We start from the raw sequence: 22,340 nt of genomic DNA, 5'->3' as shown, positions 1-22,340 counted from the left end.
CTTGTTCTTAAAGTGTCACTTGTGTTTATATACTTGGCAGAAACTGCTAGAGATCCATCCACTTTATACACATTCCAGGCAGAAAGAAAGAGAAGGTCAAGGGGCAAATGAGTACATGCTGGCCATGTCAATCATTTCCAGAAAATCCACCCAATAGCTGCTACTTACATTTCACTAACCAGAGTGTTATTCCATGTCCCCACCTTTCTCCCGTCTGAAAGGAGTCTGGGATGTCAGTATTTTTTCAGTCTCAGCATGTTGTCACTCACATCAAAACTGTGGTTCTATTAGTAAGAAATAGGAGAGAATGGACATTCTTTAGGCAAATAGCAATTTCTGCTATCCTCAGCTTAGGGTATATTAAGACTCATGGGGGTTTTGTTTCATAGTTATTCATTTTTGAAATACTATATCCAGTCTATCTCCCAGTTCTGTTGACTTTGCTTCCTAAAGGTCTCCAGAAGATGTCACAAACCCCACACACTAATTCACCTCCACCATCCTAATTAAAAATCCATTTTAGTCCCTTGCTCCCCAGCATGTGACACACCCCATCATTCTTCAATGTAGTCCTCTGTACCACAGTGAGAATGATCTTGTCAGAGTGCAGATTTGAGCATGTCAATCACCTGGATTCCCATTTGCTCTTAGAATAAAGAGAAACTTCTTTTAAAATTTTTATTTATTTTCTTTTTGGCTGCATTGTGTCTTCGTTGCTGCGTGCGGGCTTTCTCTAGTTGTGGTAAGCCAGGGCTACTCTTCGTTGCAGTGCACAGGCTTCTCATTGTGGTGGCTTCTTTTGCTGTGGAGCACGGACTCTAGGTGCACAGGCTTCAGCAGTTGCAGCACGCATGCCAGGCTCAGTAGTTGCGGTACACAGGCCCTAGAGTGCACGGGCTTCAGCAGTCACGGTGTGTGGGCTCAGTAGTTGTGGCTCATAGGCTCTAGAGCGCAGCCTCACTAGTTGTGGTGCACAGGCTTAGCTGCTCCACGGCATGTGGGATCTTCCTGGACCAGGGCTCAAACCCGTGTCCCCTGCATTGGCAGGAGGATTCTTAACCACCGTGCCACCAGGGAAGTCCCAAAACTTCTTAATATGACCTACAAAACCTTGCATAACTTAGGATCTTGTTACCTCTCCAACCTCATTTCACAATGTACTCCTAATCTCTCTCCCTCTCTGTCTCTCTCTCTCTTCAATACTGGTATTATTTAAGTTTCTTTTTTAAAAATTAATTAATTAATTTTGGGCTGCGTTGGGTCTTTGTTCCTGCGTGCGGGTTTTCTCTAGTTGTGGTGAGTGGGGGCTACTCGTTGTTGCAGTTCGCGGGCTTCTCATTGCGGTGGTTTCTATTGTGGCAGAGCACGTGCTCTAGGCGCACGGGCTTCAGTAGCTGTGGCACGCAGGCTCAGTAGTTGTGGCACGTGGGCTCAGTAGTTGTGGCTCATGGGCTCTAGAGTGCAGGCTCAGTATTTGTGGTGCACAGGCTTAGTTGCTCCATGGCATGTGGGATCTTCCTGGACCAGGGCTTGAACCCATGTCCCCATTCATTGGCAGGAGGATTCTTAACCACCGCACCACCAGGGAAGTCCTTAAGTTTCTTAAAAGTACCTTTTTCCTACTATATGACCCCTTCATAGCAACTGTAGGTGATTTCTTATTTATTTTCCTTTTCCTAAATTTTTTTCCTCCCTTCAACAGAGTAAAAAAAATAGTAAATGCCTATTCATTCTTATACATCTGTCCAAGAGTCTGTAGCTAAAGGAAGCTCAGGGGGCATTTTTAGAATTATAGACCTCTGAATTTTCATATTTGCAGTTTTCCCTTATTTCTTTGATTATTTGATTAAGACCTGTTTTCACTACTACTTCTGTGAGTTCCTTAATGGTAGCGTCCATATCTGTGTGTCTCACCCTTGAAAACTCAGCATCAATGTATCTTAGGCATTAGGATCATCTAATTTCCTTCTTTTTCTTTTCTATCCATTAATGTATTCTTTATTTTAAGTCTCCTCAAAAGGATATGATAATATTTATTAAAAAAAAGAAATCTTTGGAACTTTATGGATACATTCTTTTGGCATAGCAGGGATTGGCAAAGCACAGCCCACAGGGCAGAGCAGCCTGCCACCTGTGTTTGGAAATAAAGTTTTATTGGAAAACAGCCATGTCCATTTATTTATGCATTGATCATGGATACTTTGTGTTATAAGAGCACAGTTGAGTAGTCACGATAGAGATTATATGACTTCAAAACCTAAACTATTTACTATTTGACCCTTTACAGAAAAACTGTTTGCCAACCTCTGGGGTGTAGGAATTACATGGGAATTTTTAGATTTGCAGTTTTCTGTTTGATAGCAACAAATTAAATAACAAAAGCATATTTCTAATCATCTGTATGGCCAACTTAGAATACTCCCCTTAGTTTTGAGGCCTTTGTGTTCTTTATGTTATTTTATCAAATGAAAGACAAATGGAATAACGGCACTTTACAAATAAAAGCATCTCCGTTCTTTAAATCGATAAGTGTTAAGAATATTTTTTAAATATTTAAAAAATTTTTACTGAAGTATAGTTGATTTACAGTGTTGTGTTAGTTTCAGGTGTACAGCAAGGTGATTCAGTTATACATATGTATCTATTCTTATTCAGATTCTTTTCCATTATAGGTTATTTCAAGATATTGAGTATAGTTCCCTGTGCTATACAGGGATCTTGCAGGGCAGTTTGTCTTGCATAACACCTGAGCCAAGATTTTCTTGACGATTCCACCAAAGGATCAAGAAACTAGAGGAATAGTTCTGTCAACTTTTATGTAACTCCAAACAAAACCTCCTGCTGCTTCTCAGCCAGCCATGCTGTTTGCTTTCTGCATACTGCATAATGGAGAATTTAACAGTTATCATAGTTTTAATGGTACTGGAGGATGTAGTCACTGTCCTCACCTAACAGGGTGGATGTCTGGACACCCACCTGAAGGTAAACACTGCCTTCTTCCCTAACATTCTGGAGTCCTGCACACTGGGTGTTGGACACCTGAGCATTGGGAGTTAAACATCAGGATAAACAGGCCAAAGCAATGGAGAGGGAGATAAAAGAACAAAAATAAATCTAAATAGAGGAAATAAAGTATTCAAGCAGGTTTTATTTCCCTGGTGATAACTGCATCAGCTCTCTACTTCCAGTCTGAGCCCTCATTCCACATGGCTGGGTCCAGGCTAGTGGGAGTACAGGCAGGGCATAAGATTTGTTTTACGTACCTGCTCCTCACTCAACTGAAAGCAATTTGACATAGGAATCGTGTCTGGTTTTGGTTTACACATTGTAGACAACTCTGTAAATTTCCAGAATGAATGCTTGAGCCTAGGGATTCCTGAACACGCACAATAATATAAGAGTACCTAGGTGGTCCGCTGAGCCAGAGAGTCTTGCCAGCAGGATAACTCTACTCAAGACCCTAATTTTAGTAAGAGCTAAAAAAATAGATCATTTTAACTGGTGAGAAAATCTATAGGTGAATATGTATCATTTGAAGACGATTCTTATGTTCAACTGACTTAGTCATAGTCATTGTTACTAGATTGACAGCACTGCCCTGAGAGCCTGTGTAAGGCAACATCACAGCTGTCTGCAGAAACAAAGTCCCCATGCCTTAAAATAGTTGATGTGAGCAAGTAACAATGTTTTGACTTCTTGCTATAAATACAGTCATACTTTGCATAAAGTAAACCCAATCCTAGGGAAAGAATAAGCTATGAAATGACCCTGTCAAATCTTCTGCTGTGTTCACTTCACTAGCACAAATAATTGCACAAGAAACTAGACAAACAAGCTGGCCGACACTGAGCAACCAGTTCTTTACATTGAGATTCCTGAATCCCTAAAAATACAAATAAATAGGAGACAGATAAATACCACACACGTGCCTCTGGAATGAAGAGTCTGGCTAATACTATTAAGTATCGAAACTCTACTTCCTTAAAAAGTTATTTACTTGAATTAAAACAAGAATGTGACAAGAAGTGAAAAGAAGGTGTTTCAAAACAACTAAATGAAGTGGAGAAGGCAACCTTCAAGAAAAAGAATTCAGAATAATGATAGTGATCCAGGACCTTAGATAAAGAATGGAGGCAAAGACTGAGCAGATGCAAGCAATGTTTAACAAAGACCTAGAAGAATTAAAGAATAAACACCGAGAAGAATTCAAGAACAAGCAAACAGAGTTGAAAAATACAGTAACTGAAATGAAAAATACACTAGAAGCAATCAATAGCAGAATAACTGAGGCAGAAGAATGGATAAGTGACCTGGAAGACAGAATGGTGGAATTCACTGCCATGGAACAGAATAACAAAGGAAGAATGAAAAGAAATAAAGACAGCCTAAGAGACCTCTGGGACAACATTAAACTCACCAACATTCGCATTATAGTGGTCCCAGAAGGAGAAGAGAGAGAGAAAGGAGCCAAGAAAATATTTGAAGAGAATATAGTCGAAAACTTCCCTAACATGGGAAAGGAACTAGCCATCCAAGTCCAGGAAGCACAGAGAGTCCCAGGCACGATAAACCCAAGGAGAAACACACTGAGACACATAGTAATCAAAGAGACAAAAATTAAAGACAAAGGAAAATTATGAAAAGCACACAAGGAAAAAACAACAAATATCATACAAGAGAACTCCTGTAAGGTTAACAGCTGACTTCTCAGCAGAAACTCTATAAGCCAGAAGGGAGTGGCCCAATATATTTAGAGTGATGAAAGGGAATAACCTACAACCAAGATTACTCTATCCAGCAAAGATCTCATTCCGATTTGATGGAGAAATCAAAAGTTTTACAGACAAGCAAAAGCTAAGAGAACTCAGCACCACCAATCCAGCTCTAAAACAAATGCTAAAGGAACTTCTCTAAGTGGGAAACACAAGAGAAGAAAAGGACCTACAAAAACAAACCCACAACAATTAAGAATATGGTAATAGGGACATACATATCCATAATTACCTTAAATGTGAATGGATTAAATGCCCCAACCAAAAGACACAAGCTCGCTGAATGGATACAAAAACAAGACCCATATATATGCTGTCTACAAGAGACCCACTTCAGACCTAGAGATACATACAGACTGAAAGTGAGGGGATGGAAAAAGATATTTCATGCAAATGGAAATCAAAAGAAAGTTGAGTAGCAATACTCATATCAGATAAATAGATCTCAGAATAAAGAATGTTACAAGAGACAAGAAAAGACACTACATAGTGATCAAGGGATCAATCCAAGAAGAAGATATAACAATTATAAATATATATGCACCCAAGATAGGAGAACCTCAATACATAAGGCAAATGCTAACAGCAATAAAAGAGGAAATCGACAGTAACACAATAATAGTGGGGGACTTTAACACCTCACTTACACCAATAGACAGATCATCCAGAAAGAAAATTAATAAGGAAACACAAGCTTTAAATGACACAATAGACCAGGTAGATTTAATTGATATTTACAGGACGTTTCATCTAAAACAGCAGATTACACTTTCTTCTCAAGTGCACACGGAACACTCTCCAGGACAGACCACATCTTGGGTCACAAATTAAGCCTCAGTAAATTTAAGAAAATTAAAATTATATCAAGCATCTTTTCCGACCACAAGCTATGAGATTAGAAACAAATTACAGGGAATAAAACGTAAAAAAACACAAACAGATGGAGGTTAAACAATAAGTGACTAATTAACCAAGAGATCACTGCAGAAATCAAAGAAGAAATGAAAAAATACCAAGAAACAAGTGACAATGAAAACACAATTGATCCAAAACCTATGGGATGAAGCAAACGCAGTTCTAAGAGGGAAGTTTATAGCAATACAATCCTACCTCAAGAAACAAGAAACATCTCAAATAAACAGTTTAACCTTACACCTAAAGGAACTAGAGAAAGAACAAACAAAACCCAACGTTGGTAGAAGGAAGGAAATCATAAAGATCAGAGAGGAAATAAATGAAATAGAAACAAAGAAAAAAGTAGCAAAGATCAATAAAACTAAAAGCTGGATCTTTGAGAAGATAAACAAAATAGATAAACATTTAGCCAGACTCATCAAGAAAAAGAGGGAGAGGACTCAAATCAATAAAATTAGAAATGAAAAAGGAGAAGTTACAATGGACACCCCAGAAATACAAGGCATCATAAGAGACAGAAATACAAGGCATCATAAGAGTCAGCCAGGAAGAAACAGAAAATATAAATAGACCAATCACAAATAATGAAATTGAAACTGTGATTAAAAATCTTCCAAGAAACAAAAGTCCAGGACCAGATGGCTTCACAGGTGAATTCTATCAAACATTTAGAGAGGAGCTAACACCCATCCTTCTCAAACTCTTCCAAAAAATTGCAGAGGAAGGAACACTCCAAAACTCCTTCTACAAGGCCACCATCACGCTCATACCAAAACCAGACAGAGATACTACAAAAATGAAAATTACAGACCAACATCACTGATGAATATAGATGCAAAAATCCTCAACAAAATACCAGCAAACAGAATCCAACAATACATTAAAAAGATCATACACCGTGATCAAGTGGGATTTATCCCAGGGATGCAAGTATTCTTCAATATACACAAATCAATCAGTGTGATACACCATATTAATAAATTGAAGAATAAAAACCATATGATCCTCTCAATAGAGGCAGAAAATGCTTTTGACAAAATTCAACACTAATTTATGATAAAAACTCTCCAGAAAGTGGGTACAGAGGGAACATACCTCAACATCATAAAGGCCATATACGACAAACCCACAGCAAACATCACTCTCAATGGTGAAAAACTGAAAGCATTTCCTCTAAGATCAGGAACAAAACAAGGATGTCCAGTCTTGCCACTTTTATTCAACATAGTTTTGGAAGACCCAGCCACTGAGATCAGAGAAGAAAAAGAAATAAAAGGAATCCAAATTGGAAAAGAAGAAGTAAATCTGTCACTGTTTGCAGATGACATGCTACTATACATAGATAATCTTAAAGATGTCACCAGAAAACTACTGGAGCTAATCAGTGAATTTGGTTTAGTTGCAGGATACAAAATGAATGCATAGATATGTCTTGCATTCCTACACATTAACAGCAAAAGATCAGAAAGAGATATTAAGGAAACAATCCCATTTAACATCACATCAAAAAGAATAAAACACTTAGGAACAAACCTACCTAAGGAGACAAAAGACCTGTACTCAGAAAACTATAAGATACTGATGAAAAAATCAATGATGACACAAACAGATGGAGATATATACCATGTTCTTGGATTGGAAAAATCAATATTGTGAAAATGACTATACTACCCAAAGCTTGATAGGGATTGCACCGAATCTACAGATTCGGTGCAATCCCTATCAAACTACCAATGGCATTTTTCACAGAGGTAGAACAAAAAATTTCACAATTTGTATAGAAACACAGAAAACCCTGAATAGCCAAAGCAATCTTGAGAAAGAAAAATGGTGCTGGAGGATTCAGGCTCCCTTACTTCAGACTATACTACGAAGCTACAGTAATCAAGACAGTATGGTACTGGCACAAAAACAGAAATATAGATCAATGGAACAGGATAGAAAGCCCAGAGATAAACCCATGCATCTATGGTCAACTAATCTATGACAAAGGAGGCAAGGATATACATTGGAGAAAAGACAGTCTCTTTAATAAGTGGTGCTGGGAAAACTGGACAGCTACATGTAAAAGAATGAAATTAGAACATTCCCTAACACCATACACAAAAATGAACTCAAAATGGATTAAAGACCTAAATGTAAGACCAGACAATATAAAACTCTTAGAGGAAAACATAGGAAGAACACTCTTTGACATAAACAACAGCAAGATCTTTTTTGACTCACCTCCTAGAGTAATGGAAATAAAAACAAAAATAAACAAATGGGACCTAATGAAACTTAAAAGCTTTTACACAGCAAAGGAAACTATAAACAAGATGAAAACACAACCCTCAGAATGGGAGAAAATATTTGCAAATGAATCAACAAAGGATTAATCTAAAAACTATATAAACAGCTCATGTAGCTCAATATTAAAAAAACAAGCAACCCAATCCAAAAATGGGCAAAAGACCTAAATAGTCATTTCTAAAAAGAAGACACGCTGATGGCCAAGAAGCACATGAAAAGCTGCTCAACATCACTAATTATTAGAGAAATGCAAATCAAAACTACAATGAGGTATCACCTCACACTGGTTAGAATGGGCATTATCAGAAAATCTACAACAACAAATTCTGGACAGGGTGTGGAGAAAAGAGAACCCTCTTACACTGTTGGTGGGAATGTAAATTGATACAGCCACCATGGAGAACAGTATGGAGTTTCCTTAAAAACTAAAAGTAGAACTATCATACGACCCAGCAATCCCACTACTGGGCATATACGCAAAGAAACCCATAATTCAAAAATACACATGCACCCCAATGTTCATTGCAGCACTGTTTACAAAAGCCAGGTCATGAAAGGAACCTAAATGCCCATTGACAGACGAATGGATAAAGAAGATGTGGCACATATATACAATGGAATATTACTCAGCCATAAAGAGGAACGAAATTGGGTTATTTGTAGAGACGTGTATGGACCTAGAGACTGTCACACAGAGTGAAGTAAGTCAGAAAGAGAAAAACAAATATCATATATTAACGCATATATGTGGGATCTAGAAAAACGGTACAGATGAACCGGTTTCCAAGGCAGGAATAGAGACACGATGTAGAGAACAAATATATGGACACCAACCAGGGAAAGCGGGGTGGGAGGGGATGGTGGTGGGATGAATTGGGAGATTGGGACTGACATATATATACTAATATGTATAAAATAGATACCTAATAAGAACCTGCTGTATAAAAAAATAAAATAAAAGAAGGTGTTTCAAGAACCAAGACACCTAAGTAAGGTCACCTATCCCTCATAAGGCTAAAGGTGTAAGGCTGCTGTTATCTAAGTACGGTTCATGGGCCCAAAGAAGGCCCTTTCAGGGTGGTTTACCAAACTCGATGAGTTTTCTCTCTTTTGTTGCAGATTAGTACTCCGCACAGGATTCACAGTGACCCCCTCTGTCATTATCTCTCTCTCTGTCTCTCTCTTTTTGTACACGTCCCTCCTCTCTGGTACACTGGTCCACAAATTCTAGGTGCTTCAAGATCCCCAATCTCCTATTCCGTCTCAATCTCACAGTGAGACAGCTGGGCTATTTTTGGTAAATCCCTCCCGCACTGGTGCCGAGAAGCTGCCTCCATGAAGTAAGCTGGGCAATGGTCGGGCTCACCTCATCTGTTTTCCTTATCTCTGTGCTACCTGTAGTCCAATGTCCAAAAGTTGTTTCATATAGTTTGTCCAGTTGTCCAGTTGGAAGGAAGGTCAACTCTACCTTTATCAGTGAAGAAGTTAACAGTAATTTGTTTTTATTGTATTTTACAAATATGTCATTTCATGATGGATAAGGATAAAATCGTTTTCAACCAACCACACATTATTTGAGACCTGCCTTAGGTAATGTTTCCTCTGTGGCATGCTGAATGAGTCTTGGGGATGAATAGTAATTCAGGCAAAGGATTTGGGGAGATTAGGGAGCACTTCCTAGGCAGATGAATCCCTCTCTTACCCATGGGAGTCATGGAGACATATGTAGGAAAGAGACCTCTGACTATTACAGTTAAAAATTCTGCCTGGGATTATTTGGGTAGCTAGAGATACTTGTATCATGCAGAAAATGATGGAAGCAACAATTGAATATTTCCCTAAGCATGCTCGTGTTTAGAGCTCTCTTCTGAGTCCTGTCCCATTCTCCTTTACCTATGCCTCAAGCTATTAATATTTTATCAGGAGAAAGAGATCAGATATAGCTGTGGTGCAATTTTCAGGATGAACACCAGAGGGCGGGGTTTCCTACAAATGTGGTTCCTCTTTTTATTCAGGTGCTGGTTTGACTTGTTTACTTTGTAGCCACAAGACAGATTACTGTTGCTGTGCAGAAAGGGGCTCTCAGTTTCTAAGTGAGGAGTTTCTATAATATTCAGCTGCAAACTAGCCCCATTAGATTTGGTGTATCCTAGGGAGCTAGGACCGTTGCCAACATGTTTTCTGCCACTAACTCTGTTCTTGTGATCTTCTTAATATTCAGTAAGTAACATTTTATCTTAAATGTTCATGATTTTTCATTTTCCTATAATTATAGGTAACTTTTAGTTTTCTTCTCTGGCTGAAAACTCTCCTTCTGTCCATTTATAACATAAAAAAGTGATTCTCTTCTAGGAGGGACCAATGGAGACTCAGTGAACCAGACAGAAGGCCCAGTGACTGTCTCAGAGGGGGCACCTAGGACCCTGCACTGCACTTACCAGACCTCTGATTCAGATCCCTATCTTTTCTGGTACGTCCAGTATCTCAACAAAGCTCTTCAACTCCTCCTGAAGGGCTCGAAGGCAAACCGGAGGGCAGAGCATCAAGGTTTTCAGGCCACTCTTGTTACAAGTGACAGCTCCTTCCACCTGCAGAAAACCTCAATGCAAGCATCAGACTCGGCTGTGTACTACTGTGTTCTGAGTGACACGGTGAGAGGGGCTGCAGGGGGAGCTGAACACAAACCCAAGGGGAGCAGGAGGGCTGAAGTGAGCAGCCTTGGGAGGAAGAGGTATATTCTCTCCTTGGGCAATATTTAGTTTATTTAGAGCTTTTCAGGAAAATGAATCAAGCTCAGATCTAATTCCTAGAAACCCAGGAGGTTGGGACTTGTTCTTCAGGGAGAATAGGGTGGATGTCAGTCTTAAAGAAGACCCAAGCTCTGATCCCCAGAAGCGTCCCTGTTCAGCCAGAAAGACTCCTCCCTTCTCTAGACTGACTTTCAAAAACATCTATTTTCTCTTAATGTAAGATGGATTTTAGATGTCACGATATTAATATATTCATTTAGGGAAGAGAAAAGGAATAGATGACTAAAAGCTGCATCAGCTGAATCACAATCATAAATCAGCACAGGGATGCCAAGCAAATCATACACAAATTTTCACGCGGCTGAGACGTAACGCTGTTGAGGCGCTGCTCTCAGTGAAATGAGCCAGAGCTGCTGCAGCAGTGGGATGACAAGGCATTTGTGATTTTTGAATGGCTACATTTTTGATATAAGGAACTAGGAATGCATGGTCTGGTGATTTTGCCTTCATTTTGACTATAGGATGGGATACTTGAAAGCAAGGTGTTTCTAGCACAGACTGACTATTGATTGGCATTAGACACGTACAGCTGGACAAATTTTGTCCACCAGGAAACTTGCTGTGTGATAGCATTAAGCAGACAAGGAACTTTATCCAATGTAAATTTCCCCAGGAACCAATGCCTTGGAGTGAAGGAAGAAAAGTTATGATGACTGAGGGTAAATAGTTTGACCTTCCTGTCCGGAAGAAGAATCTGTGAGCTTATTTCACTGTAGAGTTTGGCTGCAGGCCAAAAAAAAAAAAAAAGCCATACAAAAACATGGATGACTATTTGTTCTCAGAAGTCACCATAATCATAACAAATTGTATTGCTCATAAAACTTATGTCTATCCTAGATGCATTGGCTGCATATGGCAAATGGCTGCAGCACTGATATAATTGTTGTCAACTTAATTACAATAAAGTCTAAATAGGCAGGTTAGATTCACCAACCAGGTCAACAAGCCATGACATGCCACAGGCAAACTGATAGCAGCAAGTTACATTTCCTGTTCTGGTGCAGAAGCATCTCACACTTCAGTACTTGTGCACGTGCCCTCTCAGGCACAGGGCAGGCATTTAGACCTGAATTTGAGACAGAACACAGCACATTTCACTCAGAGGAAGAGCTTCCAATATGGAGTTCCCTGGCCTGGTGAGAGTTGTCATAGCCTCTGTCCGCCTTGGTAAGGCTGGTAAGGATGGCCATAAACAGACTCAGCTCCACTCAGCTCCCATGTTTGGGGGTAGGGCAGGTTATTATTGTCTGGTGGTGTGTAGGAGAGTTGAGTAATGGGTAGAGGAATTAGAAGTCTTAGTCCTATGTTTGTCCCTTGCAGCCCTCGGGGCTAATTCTTTCTGTCTCTCTGTCTGTCTCTCTCCATATATATTATATATACAAAATTTTTTCTTCTCCCCAGGATCCATCACAGCCCAGAAAGTAACTCAAGACAAGCCAGAAGTTTCTATGATGGAGAAGGAAGATGTAACCTTGGATTGTGTGTATGAAGCTAGTAGTTACAGTTATTATTTATTCTGGTACAAACAAACACCAAGTGGGGAAATGATTTTCCTTATTCATCAGGAGTCTTACAATGAGTGAATACAACAGAGGGTCGGTAGTTTTTGAACTTCCAGAAAACGGCCAGTTCCATCAGCCTTACCATCACAGCCTTGCAGCTTGGGGACTCAGCGGTGTATTTCTGTGCTCTGAGAGACCACAGTGATGCAGGTCCCTGTGGGAACCCCACAGAAACCTCAGATCTCAACGTGAGGTGTCCCCCAGCTATGAAAACCTTAGTGAGATTCTCGGTAAGGACAGGAGAAGGCAGGGGCCGTGTCAGCGAGGCAGGGGAGTTAGAAGTGGAAACCTCACTCTAAGGAAAATGCTATCTCTCTGGTTCAGAGAACATATCTAAAAGTGTCATTCATCAAAAGCATCTTTATCTTCAATTCTTCATCTTGAAGTAGATCATTTGCCAAAAAAATATTTAAAACTTTTTTATGGTGATTATATTAAAGCAAGTGATTTGGTTTAAAAAAATTCAGTAATATTTGGCCAAATCTGCACCTGAATTGTTAGACTTTTAGGTTCACTGCACAAATATTCATGCATGCTGACTAAGTCTTGTCATTATGTTAGATCTGAAGTATCTGTTAAATGGCACTTCTTGGACTCTCCCTGTCCCATTGTCTCATGCTGTGCCATGACTGACTTGGAATGATGGACACAGAATAAATGTCACCACAAGTCTTGACACCAAGGAGGAATGAAGCTCTTCAGTTTGCTGAGGACCAGCCCCATACCTGATCACATTCTCTATATGCAAGTTTAATGCAGATAAATTAGAATATCCAAAGAAGTAATACTAAAAACAAAACAGAACAACTCAAAAATTCTACTAGTCAGGAAAAACTGTGCTACAGAATCACATCTTATAGGATGTTTTCCATTCTGCGTTTTTACCCAACAGTATATTGTGAAATTATTATTTGCCCAGTATTACTTACACATCAAAATCACACATTCTAATGGCGATATTCCAATGTATGATTTTTTTTTAAGAAGATGTTGGGGGTAGGTGTTTATTAATTAATGTATTTATTTTTGCTGTGTTCGGTCTTCGTTTCTGTGCGAGGGCTTTCTCCAGTTGTGGCAAGCGGGGGCCACTCTTCATCACGGTGCGCGGGCCTCTCACTATCACGGCCTCTCCTGTAGCGGAGCACAGGCTACAGACGCGCAGGCTCAGTAGTTGTGGCTCACGGGCCTAGTTGCTCCGCGGCATGTGGGATCCTCCCAGACCAGGGCTCGAACCCGTGTCCCCTGCATTAGCAGGCAGATTCTCAACCACTGCGCCACCGGGGAAGCCCCCAATGTATGATTTTATAATACTTTTTTGGCAAATTCCGTCTTACTAGCTTTTTAGATTGTTTTACTCACAGTAACAAGTAATGCTGGAATGAACACACAGGTATTTGATGATTTCCTTGACAATTCCCAGGAGGTGAATAGGAATTTACCTTTAGTCTTTCTGGTATGGGCTCCCTGATCATTTGTGTGACCCTGGAGTATAGCACATTTTCACTCTACAACTACTAAACACTCATATTTTACCTGTTACAGAAAATTCTCTTACATCAAGGCTTTGCTTTACAGTTTAGCTCCTAATGACTCCAGATGGCCTCAATTTCAGGCAATTCTGTACCACATATGTTCAAAGTAGCTGTAATATAACATCTGAAAGAGTAATGTCTCTGTGCTATTGTGTGGTGATATTAGGTGGCAATTAACCTGGTGGATATGTTTTCATATGGAATTCCAAAAAGAAAGATATTCTTCCTTGTGTAAGGATTTTCTATCCCTACTATACAAAAAACAATGATCCCAATACAGAACAACTTTCCAGAAAAGAAAGCATAAGTGTGTGTGTGTGTGTGTGTGTGTGTGTGTGTCGGGGAAAAGGAGAGAGAGAGAGAGAGAGAGTGAGAGAGTGAGAGAGAATATGATAGACGTATGTAGCCAAGCCATGAAGTAATTAACTAAACAGTTAAATTTCGTAAAACATATTGGAAGTAAGCAAAGTCTTTCAGAGACAACTTTTAATGAAGAAAATAGATGTAAGTAGTTTACAAGGGAATAAATCAAAGATTTGAAGCAGGAAAAATGTATCTTAGAATGTGGTGCAGGAAGCGGTATTGGTGAGAGGTACTCAAAGGAGGATTCCCAAAAGTTAGCAAAAATTTTTAAAAACACCAGACCGAAAATAATCAATGACCTATCTTGTTTAACAATTATTTCAATCTATTTGTACTTTGAAAGTCTGAGAAATCTTCTAAAATGTTTTGGATAACATGCATACCAGCTCAAACTGGAGCCGTTGTAAAATCACGGTCACTAGTCTCTACTTGATCCCTAACATCCCCCAGATCATATCCCGTCTCCTTAATCAATGAGCTGTCTAATCATAATTGCCTTTTAAAATTTTCTTGATTGTCACATAACTCTAATTTTTCTAATATCTCCATCAGATTATTTTGCCAATAAATAAGTAAATGCCATCTGGGAAGGAATGCATTAACAGTGTGCCTGTAACTTGCTTTCTGCCTCCTCTGAGGTCACCTGAGGCCTTTGGGGTTTCCTGAGGTGACCTCTTTGTGCACACAGTATTCTCATGTATACTCGAAAAGTAAAGAGGAGTTTTTACGAGTTGTTCCATACTAAGTTCTTATCCAGAATGACCTTAGCAGGACATCCAGGCTATTTCTAGATTATTCATTGCAAATAAACTAGAATTTATGGACATGGGATATATCTGATTGGAAAATGGCAGTCAACTAATGTTGGATCTCTGGTGCGTGATTAGAAAATCCTGAAAGACCCCAAACCTCAATGACTTCCCTGTTGCAACCTGTGTTGCTATAGTTGATGCTTGTCATACTGAACCCCAAATCTGTCCTGGTGTTAAAAAAGGGAATTTGTGAAGCTTCATTTGAACAATTCATGAGCTCCCAGAGACTGAAGCTGGGTTTACTGCTCTTTCTTGCTTGTAGTTTTGCTCTTCAGAAGTCCTGTTTTATCCCCTTCTAGTCACTACCATCCTTCCAAGGAAACCACAGTCCCACAGATAGATTGGTTTTGCCCATTTTTGAACATTATACAACTAAAATAATATAGTTTCGATTTTTTTCTATCTGGATTCTTTTCTTAATATCAGATTTCTGAAAGTCATCCATGTTGTATACAGTATAGTTTGTTTATTCTTATTGCTGTATGAACATAGCAGAATTTATTTAGCTACCTGCTTAAATGGTTCTTTGGATTTTTCCTGCCTTTGGCTGTTATCAATTGTGTTATTATGAATATTCTTTTTTTTTTTTTTTTTTTTGGCGGTATGCGGGCCTCTCACTGTTGTGGCCTCTCCCCTTGCTGAGCACAGGCTCCGGACGCGCAGGCTCAGCGGCCATGGCTCACGGGCCCAGCCGCTCTGCGGCATGTGGGATCTTCCCAGACCAGGGCAGAACCCATGTCCCCTGCATCGGCAGGGGGACTCTCAACCACTGCGCCACCAGGGGAGCCCATGAATATTCTTATACACGTTCTTTGGTGAACATATTTACACACTGCTATTGGGCATATATATTCGAATTTCTGGATTAAAGGGTATACATATATCTGGCTTTAATTCCTCCACTAGCTAAGCCCTCAAAGAGTGCTAATAACCTCGGTGTTGTAAATCAACCGCAATTTCCAAACCTCATCATTGCTGACCTCTCAGAAACTTTAGACACATGAGTTGTGACCATTTACTCTTGCTTCATATCCTCTCTTCCTTAGAGAAAGTTTCTCTCTTTCTTAGAGAAACAGCTTCTTCTCTGACAAAACACTCTCTGAGGTTTGTACCTACTTCTTGGGCTGTTTCCTCTCTCACTCCCGCACACACCTTCAGCTCCCTTCCAGTCATTAACTATTGTGTGTCTGCAAGGTTTAGCTCTACACTGTGTCCTCTCTTTGTGTTATTCTCTCTCTCTCTGACATTTTACTCATGTCTACATGACTCCGTGTCATACCTCATCATCTTTCTCTAGCTTCTCACTCAATTTAACAAGTATGAGCCACCTTTCTGTCACATATACACAGAGATAAAAATAACAGAGTAATCAGCATTCTGGCCATAAGTACAGTAAAGTGAGAGAAATTGTCATTGCCGCCTAGTGTGACCCTCTGAATCCTCCAAACTCCAGGGGATTCATTTCAAACTCTCAGAGCCAATCTTCTGAATCTCCTCTAACTTGGCTTGAGGAAGACTGAGGAAGACACACCATCACAGCTTCACTTCTGTTTGCTCTAAGTCTTCAGTGAATTATCAGTTTTCTCATATATCATTACTCTGCATGATAGGCTAAGGAAAGTTGAACAAATGCACTTCATATATGTTTTGGAAGTGTACCCAAGCATGTATTGTGGACTCTCTCCATCGGTTCTCATGTACTGAAGGCTCTCTTCCAAGTACAAGACAAAAGGAAGTGTTGCAATTAATATGTTTTTATAATCTACATCTATATCTATACTTATGTATAGACTTCTAAAATTCCTGTTATGCCTATAACTGTGAGTTCCATACAGTCAGGAAACATGTATGTATTGTACATTACACAGTACATGGCACATAGTGGTTGCACATTAAATATTGGCTAACTGAAGAATGAATTAATTGATAATATCAACAGATACAGAGCTTCTACCTTTTGGATGCTGTTAGATAACTGTGTATCAATTAGTTCTTGTATTCGTCCAATTCTCATCACCATAAGGATACTTCTATTTCCATGTACCATAAATCCCCTTTCTGTTTGTACAGATTTTCATCATATGGTACTATTTTCAGGTTTGCAATTAGATGGTCTCCCTCTTGTTGGCGTAGACAGAGCCATCTTCATCACCTGAGTGAGGCTGTAGGAAGATGTATATCAAATTCATTTTCTTGTGGACTTGGAAGTCCCTCTTATCGGTGAGTCTTCCGGTTTCACCTGGTGATGACGTATTCCTGTATTATCTCTTTTCTGCTTTCTTCTCTAGAGCTTTTATCTTAGAATTTCAGCCTCAAATATTTATTTCCTGTGGCTAGAGATATGAGTCCTATAGAGCTAAGGGTGGTAGTGGGCAGAGAGTGGGGGAGTGGTCCAGGCCGAAAGAAAATCACAGTTAAATTAGTTCTCTTTGAGTCTCAGTACTTTTCCTTTCCATCCTAACTCCTAGGGCTCTAAGGAAATGACATTTTTATAATAGGTGTTCTCCATACACTAGATGTTGCCCATGAGTACAATTGGATGGTGTCGAACTATCTGTTTCTATTTATCTTTACCATTGCCATCACTTGTTCTGCTTCTTTGTATATTTTTAATTTCCAGTCTAGTGACCTAGTTTGGGGGTAGATATTCCTACCATTGGGAGTCCTAGCCTGAGACAAGAAAAATGTCTTGTCTGTTTTTCTAATTTCCTGATTCTGGTTCCAAGGGCTGAATTATTTCAATCAAGAATCCTTTTCAGTTCCTGGATTCTCAACCCTTAAGAAAACTTTTAGGAAGTATTATCCTCGATTGTAATATTGGTATTTTAAAAGTTCTCCTACGAGAGCAAAAATCAGGACTCTGCCTCTGGCACAGCAGAAAGAAGAGTCACTACATCCTTGGGGAAATGAGCTATTTGACCTTGGAATGGTGACTGTGCAAAAAGGTAGATGGAAGCATGTAATTTTAGCAAAAAGTAATAAGAGAAAGAGGGAATTCTCTTTCTTGTGACAATTTGTAGAGAGTATTCTCTTTTTCAAGAAACACATGTTCCATTATAGGAAAGAAGTTAGAGCAAGGAAAAGACTCTCACTTTAGTTCACTTTGATGACTTAAATATTAATAGGCATTTTTTTCTCGGAGAATTTTAAAGTTTAAAAGAATGTGAATTTTAGGAAAGACTACAGTTATTCTTGATCATAAGATAGATGTAACCATTTTCCAAATCTATACTAGAAAACATTGCCCTGTAATACGTGATAGATGATTTCAGAGGCTGATATGTTGAGAAGGGTTTGGGTTTGTACTATAGTTTTAACTTTACTTTTAATTTAGAGAAATCACAGTAAGCATAAAAAGGGAAGCTCACAGGCTCAAAGCATAAAAGTTTTTTTCAGTCTTCTATGAGAAGTGCTCAAGCTACATTTTGGTTATGTTGCTTTGAACTAGTTACTTGATAACAGCAAATAGGTAAAGCTTAAGACAAAGATGATGACAGATTCCTCTTTTCTAAAAAAGATCTTCTTAAAAATATACATTATAAAAATCAACTCAAAATGATCATAGACTTAAATGTAAAATATAAACTATGAAACTTGAAAAAAAATAAGAGAAAATCTTCAGGACTGGAGCTAAGTAAATCTTAGATTTGACACCAAAAGCATGATACAGACATACACACACACACACACACACACACACACACACACACACCCCTAAGTGAATCAAATTTAAAAACTTTTCCTCTACAAAAGACCCTGTTAAGAATATGAAAGGATAAGCTACAGACTGGGGGTAAATATTTACAAACCATGTATCTGACATAGTACTTGTATCTAGAATATATAAAGAACTCTAAAAGCTAAATGGTATAGAAAATGAACAACCAATTAGAAAAATGGGTGAAAGACTCAGATTGATATTTCACCAAAGAGGATATACAGATTGCAAATCAGCACATGAAAAGATGTTCAACATCATTAGCCATCAGAGAAACGCAAATTAAAACCACAATGAAATATCACTATACAACTATCAGTGGGGCTAAAATAAAAAATAGTGACAACACCTAATTCTGGCAAACATGTGGGGAAAACTGGATCACTCATAAACTGCTGATGGGAATATAGAATGATACAGGCACTCTGGAAAATGGCCTGGCAATTTCTTATAAAACTAAACATGCAATGCAGACTTGGATACTTATCCTAGATAAATAGAAGATTTCATTTACATAAAAATCTATACCTGAATATTCATAACAGCTTTATTCATAGCAGCCAAAATATGGAAACCTGATGTCCCTTAGTAGGTGACTGGTTAAACAAACTGTGGCACATCCCTACCATGGAATACTACTCAGAAATAAAAAGAAACAGGTTGGTTACACACTATTACCTGGACAAATCTCATGTTTTTACTACTCATTCTGAGTGAAAAACATCTCAATGCTTACTTCTATATAATTCCATTTATATAACATTATTAAAATAACAAAAAAGTAGGGATGAAGAACAGGTTAGTGATTGTCAGGGGTTAAGGACTAGGGAAGGGGTGGGTGTGGCTACAAAGGGGTGGCATGAGGAACCTTGTGGTTATGAAACAGCTGTGCACGTTGATTGTGGCAGCGAAGCTATACATGTGATATACATGAATGCATGAATCTGTACATGTGTAAAATTGCCTAGAACTACACACACACACAAATGGCTGCATGTAAACTGTGGAAATCTAATAAGCCCTGTGTGTTTTACTAATGTTAATTTCCTGGTTTAGAGACCCCTGGAGGACATAGGGTGAAGAGTACACAGAGCCTCCCTGTACATTTTTGGAAAATTCCATGAATCTATAATTATTTCAAATTAAAAATGTTTTTTAAAATTACAAACAAATTTCATAAAAATCACAACTGTAAATCATCTCCTTGGTTTCATTACACATCACACATTCAGCTTCTGGGTTCGTTTAGAGTCTATCCTACAAAGAGCTCCAGCATTAATCCTGCAGTTATCTTTTTCACGTTCTTTCTGAGACACACATTCAGAAACAGAGAAACACAGCCTTTTAAATATGATTTGTAAGAGTCACAGTTTGCTAAGTGTGACTAGAATAAATCAAATCAAAGGATGAGAAAATGGATACAAGTTAGATTAATGACTTTTAGATCACTGAGAAATTATCAGATTTTCAAAGAAAACGTCAAAGAACAACAAACCCCTTACCTACACTGTTAGTGCAATAATTCTGTGCAGCTTATTCTTTTCTAGTCCCTGAGTGGGTGAGGGATGAAGTGACATCAAAGCAGTGCGTCTGAGCGTTGATGTTCTTTTTCTGGGTTGTAGCTAATGGGGGTAGAGTGTGCTCTTCGGACAAGTCTGAGGAGACCTTATATAAATGGTGGTCAACTCTGCAACATCAACACATGTTCAATGACAAAACCCAGTGGAGTGGGGCTTCCGGGAAGATGGCGGACGAGTAAAACGCGAGATCACCTTCCTCCCCACAGATACACCAGAAATACATCTACACGGGGAACAACTCCTACAGAACACCTACTGAACGCTGGCAGAAGACCTCAGACCTCCCAAAAGGCAAGAAACCCCCCACATACATGGGTAGGGCAAAAGAAAAAAGAATAAACAGAGACAAAAGGATAGGGACGGGACCTGCACCAGTGGGAGGAAGCAGTGAAGGAGGAAACGTTTCCACACACTGGGAAGTCCCTTCGCGGGCGGAGACTGCGGGTGGCGGAGGGGGAAAGCTTCGGAGCCACAGAGGAGAGCACAGCAACAGGGGAGCCGAGGGCAAAGCGGAGAGATTCCCGCACAGAGAGTCAGGGCCGACCGGCACTCACCTGGCCGAAAGGCTTGTCTGCTCACCCTCCGGGGCAGGCGGGGCTGGGAGCTGAGGCTCGGGCTTCGGTCGGAGCGCCGGGAGAGGACTGGGGTTGGTGGCGAGAACACAGCCTGCAGGGGGTTAGTGCGCCACGGCTAGCCGGGAGGGAGTCCGGGGAAATGTCTGGACCTGCTGAAGAGGCAAGAGATATTTTCTTCCCTCTTTGTTTCCTGGTGCGCGAGGAGAGGGGATTAAGAGCGCTGCTTAAAGGAGCTCCAGAGACGGGCGCTAGCCGCGGCTAAAACCACGGACCCCAGAGACGGGCAGGAGATGCTAAGGCGGCTGCTGCCGCCACCGAGAAGCCTGTGTGCGAGCACAGGTCACTCTCCACACCCCACTTCCGGGGAGCCTGTGCAGCCCGCCTTTGCCAGGGTCCCGGGATCCAGGGACAACTCTACTGGAAGAACGCAAGGCGCGCCTCAGGCTCGTGCAACGTCACGCCGGCCTCTGCCGCCGCACGCTCGCCCCGCACTCCGTGCCCCTCCCTCCGCCCCGCCTGAGTGAGCCGGAGCCCCCGAATCGGCGGCTCCTTTAACCCCGTCCTGTCTGAGCGAAGAACAGCTGCCCTCCGGCGACCTACACGCAGAGGCAGGGCCAAATCCAAAGCTGAGCCCCTGGGAGCTGTGAGAACAGAGAAGAGAAAGGGAAATCTCTCCCAGAAGCCTCAGAAGCAGCGGATTAAAGCTCCACAATCAACTTGACATACCCTGCATCCTTGGAGTACATGAATAGACAACGAATCATCCAAAATTGAGGAGGTGGACTTTCAGAGCAAGATTTATGATTTTTTCCCCTTTTCCTCTTTTTGAGAGTGTGTATGCTTCTGTGTGAGATTTTTGTCTGTATAGCTTTGCTTCCACCATTTGCCCTAGGGTTCTATCCGTCCGTTTTTTCTTTCTTTTTTTTTCTCTTAATAATTATTTTAATTTTAATAACTTTATTATATTTTATCTTATTTTATTTTATTATACTTTATCTTCCTTCTTTCTGTTTTCCTTCCATCTCTCCTTCCTCCCTCCCTCGTTTCTTTCTTTCTTTGTTTCTTTCTACTTCTACTAATTATTTCTTTCTATTTTTTCTCCGTTTTATTCTGAGCCGTATGGATGAAACGCTCTTGGTGCTACAGCTAGGAGTCAGTGCTGTGCCTCTGAGGTGGGAGAGCCAACTTCAGGACACTGGTCCACAAGAGACCTCCCAGCTCCACATAATATCAAACGGCGAAAATCTCCCAGAGATCTCCATCTCAACACTAGCACCCAGCTTCACTCAACGACAAGCAAGCTACAGTGCTGGACATCCTGTGCCAAACAACTAGCAAGACACGAACACAATCCCACCCATTAGCAGAGAGGCTGCCTAAAATCATAATAAGTCCACAGACACCCCAAA

The 22,340-nt window shown here is 40.1% G+C and overlaps 1 gene segment (V, D, J or C); it reads left to right on the top strand.

Moving 5' to 3' along the window:
- Nucleotides 1-10,080: 10,080 nt before the first annotated feature.
- On the top strand, nt 10,081-10,738 carry LOC132531754 (T cell receptor alpha variable 18-like). The segment is given in 2 exon segments: nt 10,081-10,199; nt 10,332-10,738. Coding segments are annotated over 2 exon segments (453 nt in total).
- The last annotated feature ends 11,602 nt before the right edge of the window (nt 10,739-22,340 follow it).

The sequence above is a fragment of the Lagenorhynchus albirostris genome, chromosome 1 (assembly GCF_949774975.1).
Source record: "Lagenorhynchus albirostris chromosome 1, mLagAlb1.1, whole genome shotgun sequence".
Classification (NCBI taxonomy): domain Eukaryota; kingdom Metazoa; phylum Chordata; class Mammalia; order Artiodactyla; family Delphinidae; genus Lagenorhynchus; species Lagenorhynchus albirostris.
The sequence above is the reverse complement of the archived record's forward strand: the minus strand, read 5'-3'. Positions and strand labels throughout refer to the sequence as shown.